Source organism: Amphibalanus amphitrite, unplaced genomic scaffold (genome assembly GCF_019059575.1).
Source record: "Amphibalanus amphitrite isolate SeventyFive unplaced genomic scaffold, NRLGWU_Aamphi_draft 000029F_arrow, whole genome shotgun sequence".
NCBI classification, from domain to species: domain Eukaryota; kingdom Metazoa; phylum Arthropoda; class Thecostraca; order Balanomorpha; family Balanidae; genus Amphibalanus; species Amphibalanus amphitrite.
In genome coordinates, this window is record NW_024881525.1 from 368,922 (window position 1) to 387,606 (window position 18,685).

The 18,685-nt window shown below is 47.7% G+C and overlaps 3 protein-coding genes across 11 annotated transcripts in view; 1 reads left to right on the top strand and 2 right to left on the bottom strand.

Moving 5' to 3' along the window:
- LOC122366057 (nicotinate phosphoribosyltransferase-like) overlaps positions 1-18,685 on the top strand; it is a 64,210-nt gene that overhangs the window by 15,088 nt on the left and 30,437 nt on the right. The window contains exons 1-3 of one of the 7 annotated variants that reach the window (XM_043337827.1): positions 10,973-11,204; positions 12,312-12,411; positions 17,194-17,364. In XM_043337827.1, the coding sequence (XP_043193762.1) occupies positions 11,172-11,204; positions 12,312-12,411; positions 17,194-17,364 (304 nt within the window). In that variant the 5' untranslated portion in view covers positions 10,973-11,171. The other 6 variants (XM_043337835.1, XM_043337845.1, XM_043337875.1 and 3 more) reach the window with 6 other exon arrangements.
- On the bottom strand, positions 4,124-5,711 carry LOC122366105 (keratin, type I cytoskeletal 9-like). Its single transcript, XM_043337947.1, has 2 exons — positions 5,537-5,711; positions 4,124-5,143 (listed from the first exon to the last, which is right to left on the bottom strand). Exons 1-2 carry the CDS (start codon positions 5,672-5,674, stop codon positions 4,424-4,426), a joined length of 858 nt encoding a protein of 285 aa, XP_043193882.1. The 5' UTR covers positions 5,675-5,711; the 3' UTR covers positions 4,124-4,423.
- Positions 9,966-11,621, bottom strand: LOC122366112 (keratin, type I cytoskeletal 9-like). 3 transcript variants are annotated; one of them, XM_043337974.1, is made up of 3 exons: positions 11,162-11,361; positions 10,319-10,934; positions 9,966-10,168 (listed from the first exon to the last, which is right to left on the bottom strand). In XM_043337974.1, the coding sequence occupies exons 1-3, from the start codon at positions 11,171-11,173 to the stop codon at positions 10,092-10,094; spliced, it is 705 nt and encodes a 234-aa protein (XP_043193909.1). In that variant the 5' UTR covers positions 11,174-11,361; the 3' UTR covers positions 9,966-10,091. The 3 variants fall into 3 exon arrangements, with proteins under 3 accessions (XP_043193909.1, XP_043193901.1, XP_043193894.1); XM_043337966.1 differs by having other exon boundaries at positions 9,966-10,377; positions 10,420-10,934; positions 11,162-11,358; XM_043337959.1 differs by having other exon boundaries at positions 9,966-10,934; positions 11,162-11,621.

An 18,685-nucleotide genomic window follows, 5' to 3' on the forward strand; every position in this document is an offset into this window, starting at 1 on the left:
ACAATGCTTATCTTTCCTTCCCTTTTGAATGATTTGCAAGACTATCCGTGAAACCCGACAACTTGTGTCAGGAAGGGTGAAAACATGAAAATTACGCACATTTTTTTCTTGCACCCGCGTTCTCAAACCAGCCACATCGCCGCCTGGGAAGGTGCATTCGATAGGTTTTTTGAAGCTCTTTCTAGTCAATGACCGAAGATTTTACCTTGGGTCAACGGTTTAGCCTCCAGAGAGCAAAAAGACCAAAAACAAAAATTTGATGTTTTGCGGAAAATGTTTTTGCTGCAATAACTTTTGACACCAATATTGTATCCTACCTTAATTTTACCGGCGACGCGTGTTTCTCGTTGAGACGCGGCGAATGAACTATAAGCTGGTCTGAGAAAATCAGCTTCAAAATTCGACATAAGGACATTGCCACGGAAAAGGTCATGTTGCATACTAGTCGATTCGTATCGTTGATCTCAACGCGTCTATTTATCATCGTTCTAGCATGTCTCTATCTAAAGTTTGTCAAAAAACTGCTGGAGGACTTTGTGACCTAAAATGACCTCGGGGGTCATTTAAAAAAAAGGGTCACGGTTGTAATATTATACAGCTTCAATGTGACATGTTTACCTGTAGCCTGATGTTTGAAAGTGTTTATGACTTAAGTAATAAGTATGACTTGTCTAAAAGAAGAGTAGCTCAACTTAATTACAATGACTTATAATGAAGAGGTCGCAGAGTTGATCTGTGGCCAGTGTTACCAATAGAAAAACTGCTGGCCGCCGGTATTCTTAATTTTTCATATCTTCCACAAGCTAAAACAACCACGCGAAAAAATATCGATGATGTGAAAACATATCAGCTAGGCTCGATTACTTTTCACGTTAGCGCCTACTTTTCCGCGTGGATGTCGAAACTTAGGGGTGCTATTAGGCCAAACATACCTAGTCGCAGCTGGCCATTTTCATGCGGGTAAAAATTTTTGATGTTAGGTCACCTGATATTTACCCATACCTATTCACCGATAAAATTTCTTGCTGGTGTGGAAAAAAATTCCCCTTTCCACTTGGACGAAGATTAAGTTAGATTTTAGACCACCCCCCTCCCCCCCCCCCCAAGAAGGAAGTTCGAGATAAACACGAGCATAACATGAAATTGCTTCTACGATGCATTTTTTCTTGACCATTTAATGTAATAGGTAAGCATTAAAGTGGTGGTTTAGTTTAGGGCTACGGAGTCGGAGCCGGAGTCGTACTGGGAGTCTGTGGGAGACGGCAGTTCTACCAGGAATCAGAGTCTTAGTTGGAATAGCTTAAGTTTTACCGACTCGCACTCCGGGATCAGAGTCAATATCACGTGTCTCAAAGTCATGCTCTACACTTGTTTGCTCGAAAGTATTAGGTACGATTGTTGATCTTTCCAAACCATATTCTGTCGAAGCTAAGGCAATATTTCTGTTTTGAATGAGCGTTCTTAGCGAAAAAGCAGAAGACAGTGGCTTCGTCAGAACCTGCTTATAGTATATGCAGATCTGAGGCCTCTTGCACCAAACTACCTACCTAGGTAAATTCAGATTTTACCTAGATTCTCTTGCACCAAACTACCTACCAAAAAACGCTACCGTGAAAATTTACCTAGAAATTCTACCGAGCGGCATAAGAACTTACCAATTATTAAAGTCCGACTGGCTGTTTTCCTCTTGCACCGAAAGCCGGAAAGAAGTACTCGCGGAGGAATTTTTGACGGTTTGACAGTAAACGCGGGCTTCCAAAATAACTAGCAAAACCTTAGGTAAAATGATTCAATTAGTAACAATAGGCACAATACATGATAATCCACGGGTACTTTTATGTAAATTAGGCATTACAAAATGTTTAGACAATGATAAATCAATGTTTTATGAGTGAATAATAATATAATTGACCAAATGCTCCATGGGTTCACAGAGGTGCTTCTCCGTACCAAGGCGATAAACCTCCGTAGCAGAACAGCCAGGTGCAAGACTCACTCGTTGCCATGGAAACGAAACTTATTTGTTCAAGTAATTTAAAGGTAGTGTGCCACCTTTGAAAGATTTCCCATTTTATTTTTCCTAGGATAAGAAGCTTCTGTTTTTACCTAATATCGCAAAAAAAATCAAAAATGGGCCTGGAATAGTGCCTTTTTCGCCTAAAAGTTTTTCGGTTTTTAGATATGTATAACAACTGTAGTGGGCTCACCTGCAAACAGGCGTCGGGCAACAATCGCGAATGCGGCGCACTTGTGACAATAAGCAAAGGTCACTATAGTGTTACGACCATACGACGTACGGGAATGAGTTATCAGCTGTCTAATCGTAGACAACACAATGTCGAGCCTTAAACTGTAAGCCCGTATTGGTATTGTTTCTTTTATTTGGCTGTCGAACATTATTTATGGTTTGAAATATGATTTTATGTAAAATAATTGATATGAAAAAGCCGTCTTATAAGTTATTATGACCCCATTTCACCACACGCAAGTGGCAAAAATGACAATGATCAGCTGACGCATTTTTCTTGGCCGAAGTCAGAGCGCGCGGCCCGACGCACCACGCGTATTTGGAAATTCCGACCTCGACGAGCATCAGAAGCCACCTAACAGGCGTGTTCGAAACCGCAGGAGATGATGATGAACGGGTTTATCGAAACTTGATTGGATGAGCATATCGGTAATAGCGATTTCAGTGTGTGCATTTATTGTTCATAGTGGTGTGAAATGTGGTTGGGGTACGACCGACAACCCGTCGGGGCGAATTTCGCACTGGGGTACTCAAAATTTGAAGAATTTAAGACGTTTCCATGAGTTTTGAAGGTATGGATAAGTTCTAAAAATCCGGTTCTCCTTATCTGGGCTATTAACTCCATACGGTCCAAGAAAGCTGGCACACTACCTTTAATATCAAAATAACTTCTATCGGTATTTACGTAAATAAAAAATGATTTCATAATACCAAAATGTATATTAATAAAAACAATATCCATTTAATTGTTTTCTTAAGTTACTATTTGTTTGCGCCCACAAATAATTCGTCGCCAAACAGCCAATCAAAACAAATCCTAAAAACGCGAGCTGTCAAATTTACCTAGGTAGGTAGGTAGGATGGTGCAAGAGAAGCTACCGCCGTAGGTAGTTTTACCAGGTAGGTATTTTGCCGATTCTACCTAGCTAGGTATTTTGGTGCAAGAGGCCTCAGCATGATATTTATAAAGTATATTTGAAATGTAAGGTTTTGGAGCGCGCAAAGGATTGTTTCGGGTAAGATAAAATATATCCGGGACGAACGTACATATATAACTATCATGATACGGACTTGATAAGAAAGGTCCCGAGTCAGAGTTGGAGTGAGAGTCGGAGTCAGGCGATTTTTGAAGTCGGATTCGTAGTCAATAGAAATCCAGCGGCTCCGCAGCCATGGTTAAGTTGTGGTAGAGTAATTCGCCATCCATTAATTCTAACAACTCGCCGTGCACGTGCTTAACTAGGGTTAGAAATGCGAATGCATAATTATGAATAAAAATGATTTAATGAATGAGAATTCGCTTCATAAAAAGCGCAAACTGATAGAATGTCTGAACGTAATGCAAAATTTCGAACAACGGCCGTCCTATGTTGCGTAGGTAATCTGTTCATTTTATGTCCTGAATGCCTCGAGCAACACCATGTGAAATGCTTGCGCGTAGAGCTTCTATTCTATGTTAGCATTTGCGAATCCCAGCATAGATTTTGAATGATTTCTTACGAAGATATTATCGTTCATTATATAATGGTTTCAACGTTGTCGTTTCTGGCAAGCTATTAAGATTATATGGGAGGCTATGCTGTTCAGAGTGTTTGTAGCCACCACCCCTGTTCCGCCGCGTGAGGCGTCGCCCGTCAGTGTGCTGGCAGCGCTGGCCGTCCCTGACTGGGAGGTAGGCTGTACCGCAGGGCGTAGCTGCGTGGCGGGTGGCCTACCCTGCCTGTCGCAGTTCCACGGAGGACGGCGCGATCCGCCACAATGCTTTCGGAAGCGGAGGATATTGCTCCTTTGGCGCCTGGCTGATGTCCGTAATTACCCGCAACGTCGTTTGTTATTGTATACCTAGAAATTTGAAACCATTTGACAGCATATCTATTGGAAAAACATGCATAAGCGTTATGTACTTGGCGCTGCTTTTCTTCTATCGTGGTGGGATCAATAAGTGACCCAGCATAGGCTCACTTTTCCCTCAACAAGTGATCAGTGGCACTACTTTTCTGGTTCATTGCTTATCTAATACCCACTTCACTTAAACACTCTTTTTTACACTTTTTTATCTGTTTATTCGCACCCATCGAAACGCTGCAAACTGTCTCAATTAAACGTCTTTAAATAAAGACGTTTCCGTCACAAATCAAGTCCACATTAATTAATTACGATCGCTCTGGTGACATCTTAGCCGTGGTATCCACTACGAGAGCCGCCGCCGTATCCACCGCTGGAGAAGCTGCGGTGTCCGCCGCTGGATCCGCCGCCGTATCCGCCGCTGGAGAAGCTGCGGTGTCCGCCACCACTGGACCCGCCGCCGTAACCGCCGCTGGAGAAGCTGCGGTGTCCGCCATTGGATCCGCCGCCGTATCCGCCGCTGGAGAATCCACCGTGTCCACCGCTGGATCCACCACCGTACCCACCGCTGCTGCGGTGTCCGCTGCTGGATCCACTGCTGTATCCACCGCTGGAGAATCCTCCATGTCCGCCGCTGGATCCACCGCCGTATCCGCCGCTGGAGAAGCTGCGGTGCCCACCGCTGGATCTACCGCCGTATCCGCCGCTGGAGAATCCTCCATGTCCGCCACCGGAGAATCCACCGTGTCCGCCGCTGGATCCGCCGCCGTATCCGCCGCTGGAGAAGCTGCGGTGCCCGCCGCTGGATCCACCGCCGTATCCGCCGCTGCTGCGGTGTCCGATGGTAATTCCGCCGATGCGCCGTCCGCCGCCTCCGTATCCGCCGCCGCCACCTCCGTGTCCGCCGCTGGAGATGAAGCCGCCGCCGCCATGGCCTCCGCCGAAGGATCCCTTGAATCCTCCGCCGAAGGATGATCCCTTGAATCCTCCGCCGCCTCCGTGGTCAGCCGAGGCGAGGACCACCAGAGCGGCGGCGCACGTAGCGACGCGCTGAAAATGGACACGAATTTAAAGAAAACGCAAACTTCCAAATGAAATTGACAAAACGACACATTTAAGTTCATTTGCTTATTTTTAAGTGATTTAGCAGAATACAAATCAATACGTCTTTCTCAAATGGCTCAAAAACAGTGACACGTAACGGGAATCAAGAGCTATTTTACCTTTCCTTTAACATTTTATTTGTCTTAAAAAAATATTTTGTGGCGAAGCATAGACTTTTGAAAAAAGGGAGCATGCGGCTTCTTCTCTACACTATTCAACCCCATTTGTAGTTCATTGTGATGTAAAATTCAGTTTGATGTTTTTCATTAACTTATTCACGTAGAAATTCACAGATCACCGACTGTATTGATATGTGATTGCCGTCAATCCCGCACTAACCAAGAAAGCCATGTTCGTCGGAGTCGTTGGGTCGAGTCCGGCGGTGAGACTGTGCTCCTGTCGGCGATTCAGACTCCTTTTATAGCGGTCTGCCGTGTGGGCTTCCCGAATCGCCGTCGGGGGGTAGCGCAAGGTCATGGTTTCTATGGATAGCCGGCCACGCCATATTGCTGGGTGCCACCGCCAAGATCGTTAAGATTAGTGGTGTCAATTTCAGAAAACGTATGTCCAAAGTCCGTCCAATGTCCAATGCTTACGTCGATTGTCCGTCCAAAAATGTCCAAGCCAGCCATTTGTCCAAAGATGTCCGACACCTACGCAATAGTTAAAGGGAGATAATGAGCTTTCTTTTTTCTTAAATAAAAATTACTCGACACCTATACTATTTCTACTGTAGTTTCTATAAAATATGAAAATTTCCTAGCACATTTTCGTATGTGAAAAAGGTTTTTATTTTTGCAAAAAAGAAGCAGTACTTGCAGTACTTGTAACACCCACCGAAATGCGTTGTCCTTCTCTATAAAAAAGTCGCAGTATATGGCGCTTTTGTTTCAAACAGCGACGCTTGGGTTTTTGTTTATGTTATCGCCTTGTCGTTGCTTGGTTGTAAGGATTCTAATTTGAATTAGAGTTAATTCGGTTTAGAATTAATTAGATTCTAATTCGGGGGTACATAGTGCCTACTCTTCTTTGTTTCCAACATTATTTTGCGCCACAAATGAACGGCATGCGCCAGAAACGCAGCCAAATCTTGCGATTGCGACTACGAAATTCATTATTTTGGCGTCAGAGCCTGAAGCGAAAAATACAAGCATATTTATTTCAAAAAGACTTCAGGTTTGTCGAACGGTGTTGTGAGGATTTTGATAACAGTACTGCATAAGTTTTTCAGTGATGCCGCAAAAGTGTTGTATCTATCTTCTTTTATTGTGCAGTCGGCGGGACCGATTCAAAATTGAGTCGTTGCTACTAAAATAGCAGCATATGGCGTCAGATGATGAACAGGAAAAATAGTTGCGTAAATTTAGACATAAACCACCCCCAAACCATGAATATCTTTTGAAGGCACTATAGACGACCATTAACTAACTAGATGTAATGAAGATCAAATGTAAGGAATACGCTCATTTTACAAAATTACATGCAAGTACCAAAAAGTGATGTAAGTACTTATTCAACGGTCATTTTCAGCGCTCCCCGCTAACGTGACTTCAAGTTGAGATATTTGCGGCAAGGTACCGAATTGAGCAAAATGGTTTTAATTTACATTATAACTTGTTGTGTTTTGTCAGAAAATGGTCCTAACTCAGATTTTGTGGAAAAAGGTCATTATCTCCCTTTAACACTCAACACTGTTATTTCATTTGCTTTTCATGTACCGTTACAAGCTCAAAAGTCTCAATCATATCGAAAGCTAAGCTTTCTAATAGCCAATCAATGTTAAACACGACTACTTTTTAAAAATGTTGAGGTGTAGCAAGCGATTGTCCAAAGTTGTCCAAAGCCTGCGGCCACTGTCCAACCGAATTCCGAATTGGACATTGGACAAAATCGGAATTCCGAAGATTCAAGTTCCGATTGATACCACTAGTTAAGATCTGACAAAGCTCAAATAGGTCATGTCACACACCGATGGTTTTGTATGCACTCCAAGCTAAGTTGTAAATGGCATATGGTGGCATCTTTAAGTTCGCTGTGACCCTTGAAAGATAGGTATGTTGCCGCTTTTTTTCCTACAGGGCCCATATCCCTCGCCCGAACTGGGCCTTTTACACGGACACGAAACACGGACGGTCAAGGAAGGGGGTTTTGGTACGCCCCCCCCCCCCCGGCGATTGGCTTCTATGGCACTTAGAAGCACCAAATTTAAATGAAATTTACAGGGCCCGTGGCCGTAGGAAATTTCGCATTCGTGCAAAATTGATGCCTTTGTGAATATCTAAGGGAGCTGGGGGCTATTATTGTAAAATTTCGTTGAAGACTGTCAAAAGTGATTGGTTTATACCTTTTGTTCTATGTAGTTAACCCGCGCCGGGCCGGTGCTCCGCGACTTCCGCGCCGGGTCGGGGGGGGGGGTGTCTGAACCAGACCCCATCTAACTCGGCTCCTGGGCCACGTAGCGACACGCGGTAAGCGGCATTCGAAAGAGCGTCAAAAATAATGACGGAAACACTTTAGTCATTTTTTGGGTCAGGTCACAGGTCAGGTCGCTGGAGGTCACCAAAGGTCAAATGCAGTCCATGTCAACAATTCTGGAAACTGCCAACGGCTAACTCGGGAACCAATAGAGCTACAGCGCCGCGGAAAAGCGCATTCGATAGCCATTTTACGGACCGTTCTGAATAATGTTCTCAGATTGGACCTCAGGTCAACGCTTTAGCCTTCAAAGAGCAAAAACTCTAAAAATAGCCGTTTTCACGAAAAAGGGTTTTCGGTAATAACTTTTGATTCAAGCAAGCCACGACATTACTTTGCCAGCATCGTGTTTCTCTCGGGGAGATGCATCGAATGAACTATTCGTTGAACTTGAAAGGTTTGAGGAAAAAACGGAATATACGTAATAAAACACCAACTGATGACCTCTTCTGGAAAGTTTTAGCCCAATGTCTTCAAAAATGGCCAAGTTATACACATTATAGTCAAAACTTCACAAGTATAGATATTTCACATCCGTGTTTTCAGTGCGTTTTTGACAGCGCACAGTAATATGAATAGCACCATCATGTTCGTGAGCTTAAACTGTATCTGATAGACACCCTTTTAGTTATTTTTTAATTTGACCTTATTTTACCTGAAAGTGACCTGACCTCAGCTAAATTCAGCTGAAAATGACCTGAAGTGATACAAACGACACTGTTTTTGAAGTCTGCGAGTAAAATGGACCATAAAACATGCGTTACGTGACCGATACGTGATATAGAATTTTCTTGACCTAGGATGACCTGGTCTTGACCTGAAACTTGGAATTACAATTTTTACCCTCAGGGTATCTACGGCATACATAACGAGTGCATAAACCAAAAATGAGCCCGATCATACGTGTTAGCCGTCGGCCAGAGCCTAAATTGTGAAGAAGCTAAAATGTTTGTAATTTTTATTTTGACCTGACATATGACGTCATCGGTGAATCGAGATCAATGAAATTAGGTTTCGCTCGACAGTTTTTTTCCAAGGGCTATCGGCCGCCGTTCGAATTTTTACAATCGGCCCAGTAGTTCGGAGCTAGGAGGGGGGTGGGGGTGCTCTGTAGAGCCGGCCGGCCGTCCAGACGTTTTTGTAAGGCTTATATCTCAGCAGCCACTTAACCGATTTACATGCGGTAATTTTTGTAGGGTAGCTTCATTCCTTCTACCAAGTATTGGACTATTCCCGATACATATGGGTGACCCCTTATGCACGTGCCACGTGCAAAACAAAGAGGTGTCAGTTTTGTAACATTTGCAATATCTCAGTAACTACTGGGCCGATTGCGCTGAAAGTTGGCATGTAGGTGGGCACCCACCAGGCGATGCGTATCCATGAGTCAGAATTGGGGTGCTGCTGCACGTGTGCACGTGCAGGGCATAGGCGGCGGAACGGGGGAGCACCGGGGCACCGTGCCCCCTTTGATTTTGGCATTTTAACATTAACCCTATGGGCGTTGCATGGAAAGAATGGGACCAAAAGTCGCCAGTGACCCCCTTAATTGAAGGAGTTCCGCCGCCAGCGGTGCAGGGGTCAATTCCAGATCTCGAGAACGGCTGAACCGGTTGCGGTCAAATTTGGTACACGGTTAGGGACCAGTTAATAGGGTGCCGTGCACAAGTCAGTGGGGACCCATTTTGCACGTGCGCACGTGCAGCGTGCCGCTTTCAGATCTCGAGAACTACTGGGTGGGACGATTGTGCTCAAATTTGGCACATCGCTAGAGACCGTTTAGTAGGGTGCCGTGCACAAGTCAGTTGGCGGTGCGGTGCCCCCTCGCAATTTCGCACGTGCATAGCTCACCCTCTCGCTCGCTCCGTTAGTCGCCCCAAAAGGCGTTTTACTGGTAAAATATTACTGAAGATCACCCCATAACATTTTCGAGAAATGTGGCAAAGTCACCCCGCAAGGTAAAGTCACCCCCGTTTACGGTATTAAAGAGTTGCGTTCAACTGACCCGACCTTCGACCTTCATGTCCACTGCTGGCTGGTTAGATGGTCGATGGCGACCTTATGCTAGGTCGGAGGCGCTTCAGACCAATGCTGCTGAGTGCGGTCGGCTGCATAGAACTGTAAAATGTGCACAAGTTCCTCATATGTGAGGTGCAGAAACATTTACAGAAGAGGATGATAAGTGCCTCTTAAGAAACTCTACAGTGTAACGTTCTATGTAGTTCGTGTTCATCAGCAAAGAAGAGTCGGTGTTATTGCTTTTAGATATTGTTGTCAGTACTAATAACACATCTCATTTTAAATAATTTATTGTTCGTACCCGTGAAACGCTGGAATTCACATCGATGGAACATCTAGAGTTGCTATATCGTTACGATACGGGATGACAGTGAAATTATGACGCTTTGCTGGTAGTATTTTAGCCGTGGTATCCACCACGAGAGCCGCCGCCGTATCCACCGCTGGAGAAACTGCGGTGTCCGCCGCTGGATCCACCTCCGTATCCACCGCTGCTGCGGTGTCCGCCGCTGGATCCTCCGCCGTATCCGCCGCTAGAGAAGCTGCGGTGTCCGCCGCTGGAACCGCCTCGGGATCCACCGCCGTATCCGCCGCTGGAGAATCCTCCATGTCCGCCGCTGGATCCACCGCCGTATCCGCCGCTGGAGAATCCACCGTGTCCACCGCTGGATCCACCGCCGTATCCGCCGCTGCTGCGGTGTCCACCGCTGGATCCACCTCGGTGTCCACCGCTGGAGAATCCTCCATGTCCGCCGCTGGATCCACCGCCGTACCCGCCGCTGGAGAATCCACCGTGTCCACCGCTGGAGAATCCACCGTGTCCACCGCTGGATCCACCGCCGTATCCGCCGCTGGAGAAGCTGCGGTGTCCACCGCTGGATCCACCGCTGTATCCGCCGCCGGAGAATCCACCATGTCCACCGCTGGAGAATCCACCGTGTCCACCGCTGGATCCGCCGCCGTATCCGCCGCTGGAGAATCCTCCATGTCCGCCGCTGGATCCACCGCCGTATCCGCCGCTGCTGCGGTGTCCGATGGTAATTCCGCCGATGCGCCGTCCGCCGCCTCCGTATCCGCCGCCGCCACCTCCGTGTCCGCCGCTGGAGATGAAGCCGCCGCCGCCATGGCCTCCGCCGAAGGATCCCTTGAATCCTCCGCCGAAGGATGATCCCTTGAATCCTCCGCCGCCTCCGTGGTCAGCCGAGGCGAGGACCACCAGAGCGGCGGCGCACGTAGCGACGCGCTGAAAATGGAACATTAGGTATTTGTCAAAGGCATCGAAAAAAGGTTCTTTTGGTATCTATGAGTCCATTTAAAATTAAATCCAAGATTTATTTGCTATTTTCCCTTTAACATTTTTGTTGCCGTAGCATGCCACTCTTAGTGTGAGTGTAGCATATCGTTAGGATATTTTTTAAAACTTTTTTTGCTTTAGTGTTGATCTGTGATTGCCGTCAATCCCGCACTAACCAAGAAAGCCATGTTTGTCGGAGTCGTTGGGTCGAGTCCGGCGGTGAGACTGTGCTCCTATCGGCGAGTCAGGCTCCTTTTATAGCGGTCCGCCGGGTGGGCTTCCCGAATCGCCGGCGGGGATAGCGCAAGGTCATGGGTTCTCTGAATGTTCGCACCATGGGAGACTCAGAGGAAAGACAAGAGAGGGCGGGCGGTGTAGGTCGCTTATTTTTCATCTATATTCCCAGTTCCTTGCTCTTGAATGTAGAAGCAAATGATTTGCATCTTTTTGCATATGTTTATTTTTTCGTCAGAAGTTCATTCTCCCTACTTTGGTTTTAACGGTAGAGGCGCTTCTGTCTTTCAATCCTTGCATAGGTTGGAATATTTGCATCATTCTGTGGTGCAAATGTGAATGATGGATCATTTTTAATTAAAACTTAAGCGTTCAATTGATAGATGCTGATTTTTAGACCTCGTTCTTTCGTCGCGCAGTTTTCAGCAACCCTCTTGGAAAAGATGACCCACATCTTTCGCTCGAAGTCACAAAGAAAAGAATCATTTATTTCATTGAATAGGATGATTTTCGAGGTAAACCAACTTTTGGAACTGGTTATAAAAAAAAATTATACATGGTATATTATGCGAAGTTTGTTCTGTGCCGGTAATCAGATTTGTTAATAAAGGGCTTTTGCTTGCGCTTGTAAAACAAAAAAAAAAACAGACTCACTTTCATCAATGCGAATTAAATCAGAAACTGAGCTTATCTACCGCCTCTATTCTCCATCCCCCCCTTGTCCGCTATAATCGTGCCCCCATCGGCGTTATGCCCAGGTGTGGGGGAGGGTGGGGGGGCTGGGCCCGTGTCCGGCGCGCGCCGGCCGCCCCCCCCCCCCCGCCAGGTGACACGGAGGGCGCCGATGGCTGTTCCACAGCTGTTCAGGTGGGGGCACGACGTGCCGGCTCCGGACAGGGCCGCGGCGCGGTCAGCGGGTCTAACCTGTTACGGCTGGGCGAACCAGATCAGTTGAGCGTAACAGAAAGTACCCTGATGTGGCAAGGGTGTTCTGTCGGTAATCACATATTCGACTAGACTTCTGTGTTTTCAGGGTGGAATATCATGTGTTTGTTATAGCGGCGGCTAATGGTTCGTATTCTGTTGTTTCAGATTGACTCAGCCGGTCCTACAATGGAGGTGGCTGTGGCCAGAGATGCGGGCGACCAGCCGGCCACCTCTCAGAACTGGGTGGTGCAGCCGCTGCTTACAGGTGAGGGCCAGCTGCTGCAGCCGCTGCTGACAGGTGAGGGCCAGCTGCAGACTGCTGGGTGTCTGTCCTACTGAATCTCTCAGAACTGGGTGGTTCAGCCGCTGCTGACAGGTGAGGGCCAGCTGCTGACTGCGGGATGTGACTTGCTAGATCTCTCAGAACTGGATGGTGCAGCCGCTGCTGAAAGGTGCTGACGTCTTCGGACTTTCTCTTGCAGTTTCAACACTGGCTCTAGTATAGGTATTTTTGTTGATAGCGTAATATTGTAAGCGTTTTTGGTTCTTCTTACGAACTATTAGGTGATAGTTTTTTAAGCAAATTATATCCAAAAGAGCACATTGCCATGTCAGTCTTTTTTCTGCGTATTCATTTCTATGCTTCTCCGCCGAAGATACAACCTCCATATTCTTTAGTTACTAATTTACCCAAATAGCGGCTGATGATTAGGGTTCTTTATCTCGGAGCTGAGCGTCTTAGATGGTGTGTATTCTCTCCGCTTCCCTATCCTTATTTGTGAGACCGGGGAGGAACGCTAAGGTCAAAACGACAGGAAGCATCCCGCCGCCGAGTTTATTTTCCAAGGGTCGGTGGGAAGAGGCTGCTGAATTGGAGGTCGGAATGAGTGGCAACAATGGGGGGCCAAGAAGCGACGGTTGGTGATTTGCAACAATGATCTGGCAGCTGAGGTCGATGGAGGAGTAGTGTGGGATCTGGAAGTGTTCTGCCGCGGTAGGAGGAGACGGCCGTGATGTCTGTCTGGAGTCTGGACGGTCTGCCGGTAACGAACCCCCTGTTCGTCCGGCGTCTGTATGAAGGGCCCAGTGTCTGTCTGGCTGACTGGCCGACGGATCCGGTGTCCGAAGTTCGGAGGATCTGTGCCCACTGCCCGCTCTCTGGCCGGTGTCGGTCTGACCAGTCAGTGGTCTGTTCGCTGTCTGTCTGACCTGTCTGTGACGGGCCCGGTGACTGTCCGGTGTCCGTCTGTCCGGTCCGGCTGTCCGGTGTTTTGCGGGTCTGTGCCCGGTCTCTGCTTGCTGTTTCGCTAACCGGTCTGTGACGTCTGTCTGGTGTTTAACAGGTCTGTCACCGGTCTCTGGCCGTTGTCTGTGCGATCAGTCAGTGTGTCTGTTCGTTGTCTGTCTGACTAGTCTGTGACGGGCCAGGTGTCTATCTGACCTGTCTGTGACGGGCCCGGTGGCTGTCCGGTGTCCGTCTGTCCGGTGTTTGGCGGGTCTGTGCCCGGTCTCTGCCTGTCTCGCTGACCGGTCTGTGACGTCTGTCTGGTGTTTAACAGGTATGTCACCGGTCTCTGGCCGTTGTCTATCTGACCGGTCTGTGACGGGCCTGCTGTCTCGCTGACCGGTCTGTGACGGGCCCGCTGTCTGCCTGACCGGTCTGTGACGGGCCGTAATGTCTTTCTGACCAGTCTGTGACGGGCCCGCTGTCTGCCTGACCAGTCTGTGACGGGCCGTAATGTCTTTCTGACCAGTCTGTGACGGGCCCGCTGTCTGCCTGACCAGTCTGTGACGGGCCGTAATGTCTGTCTGACCGGTCTGTGACGGACCCGCTGTCCTTCTGACCGGTCTGTGACGGGCCGTAATGTCTCTCTGACCGGTCTGTGACGGGCCCGGTGCCTGACCGGTCTGTGACGGGCCCGCTGTCTGCCTGACCGGTCTGTGACGGGCCCGCTGTCCTTCTGACCGGTCTGTGACGGGCCCGGTGTCTGACCGGTCTGTGACGGGCCCGGTGTCTGACCGGTCTGTGACGGGCTTGCTGTCTGTCCGACCGGTCTGTGACGGGCCCGCTGTCTGCCTGTCCGGTCTGTGTGTCTGTCCGATGTCTGTCTGACCGGTCTGTGACGGGCCCGGTGTCTGTCTGACCGGTCTGTGACGGGCCCGCTGTCTCGCTGACCGGTCTGTGACGGGCCCGGTGTCTGTCTGACCGGTCTGTGACGGGCCCGCTGTCGGCCTGTCCGGTCTGTGACGGGCCTGGTGTCTTTCTGACCGGTGTGTGACGGGCCTGGTGCCGTGCCGTCTGCCGGTCGGGGGTCGCCGGCTGCTGAGTCACCGTCCGTTTTGTCCACTCACTACACACGGGGACGCAGCGGTCGCAACTAGTCCAAGGCTTACCCCCAGAGTCGGATAATTTGGTCGCGCTAACTCGGCGAGACCATCACGCTCTCGGCCGGCTCTGTCGCCCCAAGGTGCTCTCGTTGAATGAACGCCTGACCCTGGGAGTTGGGGAAGTTGGTGCCATGTCATCCAGTGATTGGGTCCCCAGAGCCAGCTCAGCAAATGCCGAATGGGGGGATTTATGTCCGGCTGATGACCATATGTGAATTATTCACCGCAATTTCGCATGCGTTTTTGGAAATGTCCTTACATTCATTTTTAATGCATCTCAAAAAGGAGCTAATTTGACATCTTAGTGATGATATTAAGTTAAATTTAGTTCATTTACATATGAAAATGCGTCTGAATTTAGCGGTCGTGTGTGTTTGTGTGCGTGTCACCATACGTGCCAGCCATCATCAGTCAGTCATGAATAGGAGCAGCGGACGGCAGAGCTGCCTCCCTTCCGCGCCCCGGGGGCGGAGAGGCTCGCCACTCGTCGACCTTGGCACTGGGGGTGCGCCGGCACAGTCGGCCCGGGACGGGACTGGACGATTCTCTGGGGAGTCTCGGGCTGGCCTTCGACTGCGGCCCGGCTTTATCGATACAGACCGGACCAGGACAGCGGCGCCGCGTCTGTTTTCCCGGGCGTGCCGTCTCGGCCCGAATCTTCCGCCGCCGTCGAGAAAATTACCCTACCTGTCGTCACGACACGGAACGATTTGGGTGTGCATTTCCCAGAGCCGGTGGTTGATATTATGTCGATGAATAGCTCGGCGTGTCTACTGAAGGAGTGTTGCCTTCCGTGATCCCTGCCCCGGCGGAACGGGGATTCCTGTCACATTATTATACTAGCGGCGACCTCGGGGGGATTCTCTGAAGCAAACATGATGCCTTGGGTGGTGCTGCTCTCATGGTCACCGACAGGCTTGGGAACGGGTAGACAAACTGTTTATGATGCATGCGAATATGCCCTCTGACCTCTGGGAAGAGAAAAAGCATGGCAAATTGGGTGTTCTATCCGTCCGCCGTCGATCCTACGCTTTTGTCCTCATCTGGTTTGAAATTTTGCTGTTGTTTTTTTTCACGCGTGTTTAAGATTAATTGGAGCATTATTAACGTCATCTAATAATTGTCAGGAACGCCCCTGACATACTTCTGAAATTCGATCAGGCCAGATCAGTGACCGAGGTCCGGTCGAGTTGAATGTTATTCACCATTTAAAGGTAGTGTGCCAGCTTTCTTGGACCGTATGGAGTTAATGGCCCAGATAAGGAGAACCGGATTTTTTAGAACTTATCCATACCTTCAAAACTCATGGAAACGTCTTAAATTCTTCAAATTTTGAGTACCCCAGTGCGAAATTCGCCCCGACGGGTTGTCGGTCGTACCCCAACCACATTTCACACCACTATGAACAATAAATGCACACACTGAAATCGCTATTACCGATATGCTCATCCAATCAAGTTTCGATAAACCCGTTCATCATCATCTCCTGCGGTTTCGAACACGCCTGTTAGGTGGCTTCTGATGCTCGTCGAGGTCGGAATTTCCAAATACGCGTGGTGCGTCGGGCCGCGCGCTCTGACTTCGGCCAAGAAAAATGCGTCAGCTGATCATTGTCATTTCTGCCACTTGCGTGTGGTGAAATGGGGTCATAACTTATAAGACGGCTTTTTCATATCAATTATTTTACATAAAATCATATTTCAAACCATAAATAATGTTCGACAGCCAAATAAAAGAAACAATACCAATACGGGCTTACAGTTTAAGGCTCGACATTGTGTTGTCTACGATTAGACAGCTGATAACTCATTCCCGTACGTCGTATGGTCGTAACACTATATACATATCTAAAAACCGAAAAACTTTTAGGCGAAAAAGGCACTATTCCAGGCCCATTTTTGATTTTTTTTTGCGATATTAGGTAAAAACAGAAGCTTCTTATCCTAGGAAAAATAAAATGGGAAATCTTTCAAAGGTGGCACACTACCTTTAACCTCACGTTATCGGTATCGTAAGTTTTTAACCGATACCGCAGACATACTAAAGCAGACATTGTTGTGCGCCCTTACGGCGATTTCCCAAAATTATAAAATATCTCGGTCATATTCCACAGTGAGTGCCTGGTGGCGAGGGCGCATTTCCACCTCCAATAGGGTCACCCCGCGGTCGTGACGATCTAAAGCGCTTTTGTCGCTAGATCATTGCGCTCGTGATAATTAAATCACCACGAGCTCCGGAATGGTGTCAGCTACTAGCACGAGCATATTGTTCTGAATCTCCAACTGGAGTGGCGTGCGCAACAGATTGTTTGTTAGTTCTACGACATAATGAACAAGAACTCACGAGACGTGATTGTTATCCCGCCTTGTGAAATGAAGTTCTGTGCCGGCTCGCTATTTGCAACGAGGATTTCCGTGGGCGAACTTTTGGGCTGGGGTGCGCTGGCCGTTTTTGGCGTGGGAGATATTTCGTAAAGTGAGTGGAGCTGGAGTGCCGCCCTTATCATGGCGCGGGATCGTGTCATGTTGTCCTGTGTCTTTACACCTTTGGTAGGGTCTTTGTCTGTGCATGCTTACAAGCGAATGGAGTAGATTAGACCACGAGTTAACAACAACTCTGCCATGTCATGAGCCAAATGTATTCATCGCATTCGTTTCAGATTTGTACCAGATCACGATGGCCTACGCCTATTGGAAGTCGGGAAAGACCAAGGAGCATTCTGTTTTTAACCTCTTCTTCCGCAAGAACCCCTTCCACGGCGAATTCACCATCTTTGCCGGCCTCGAGGAGTGCCTCAAATTCGTGAAGAACTTCCGCTACTCCGACACAGGTCAGTATAGATGTGTTCGCATGATGGTGTTTCAGTCACGTGCTATGGTACTTTGTGGGTCGCTTGTGAATTGGTCTTTGCTGAACAATATTTTAGCATGAGCTGACCTACCGGGAACAATTGTCTCTCCCTCCTTCAATCATTATCCACATTATCCTAAATTTACGTTGTTGCGTTTTACACGGAAGTAATTGAGTTCAAACGGTCTGCGCTGCCGCCCGACCCATCCATCAAGCGTTTGTGGGAGTGACTTCTAGAGATGTGTGGCGCTCTTGACGCCAAGCATTGCTGATGTTTAACCCGCGACCGCCTGGGGGGGGGGTCGGATCCGACCCCCCCCCCCCTCCGTTTTTCTTGAATAACTCATGAACCGCTTACGCTATCTAGTTGAAACTTGGCATACCTTCTCTACCATCAATTTTACGTCTCCTGTGCAGTTTTTAAGAAAAAAAATCCAAAAAATTTGAGTTATATCGATTTTAGTGATGCAACTACACGGCGTTTTCAGTCAAAAAATGGTAAATGTTTGAAAAATCGCCAAAATCGAGGATTTAAGCAAATTGCAAATTAAGGACATGAATAGACGCAGCTCAACGAGTTCTTTAAAATGGCTATCTCGGATTTTCCATAAAATGCGTTTTTAACCCCTAAAAATTCAAAAAACTATATTTTTTGGAAAACAGCTAATAAAATCCAAAATTTTGAGAATTTCCAAAAAACCGGAATATATGTTATAGAGCTCTATTAGAACATTAGATGTCCCAAATTTCAACTTTCTATCTTGATTTTTGACCCCCAAATTGTAAAAAATAGCTCCAACATGCATAGGGCATGGTGACGTCATAAGCATTTTCGTGAATTAGAGGCACTTCTGAACATCGCATGTGAAAACAAATGGCACCACTAGATTCCTGGGACAAGGCTCGTCTAGAAAAGTGCATTTTTATGTCAAAAATAAAAAGTTGAAAAATTGACTTTTTCCTTGGCCCTCGTTTAGTTATGTATGGTATAAACGATTTTGTATGCTTTCAATGCACACTTATCACCAGCACAGTGACTTGGGGTCACATATAACCATTACCATCGGATTTGGCGTGAAAAATAAGCCATAAAACATGTGTCGCACGCCCATGTAGCAGAAAGTGAAAACCGTGACCTTTCGTGACCTGACCTGACCTTGACCCGTACTTAGTATGACCCCTATACGCACATGGTACCTTCACTAGGCCTTTGAGGTCATTTTTGGTGAGTTTCGAGCAGCAGCTATCGATTCCGCTGTCCGTAAGCCTAATCATGCAAAACCCCTGAATTTGACCTTTGA

Bases quoted from the DNA above. Each gene is read 5' to 3' on its own strand.
- LOC122366105 (XM_043337947.1), bottom strand. From the start codon at position 5,674: ATGACCTTGCGCTACCCCCCGACGGCGATTCGGGAAGCCCACACGGCA. The intron at 5,144-5,536 runs GTTAGTGCGGGA...GTCCATTTTCAG, and splicing joins CGACGAACATGGCTTTCTTG to CGCGTCGCTACGTGCGCCGC.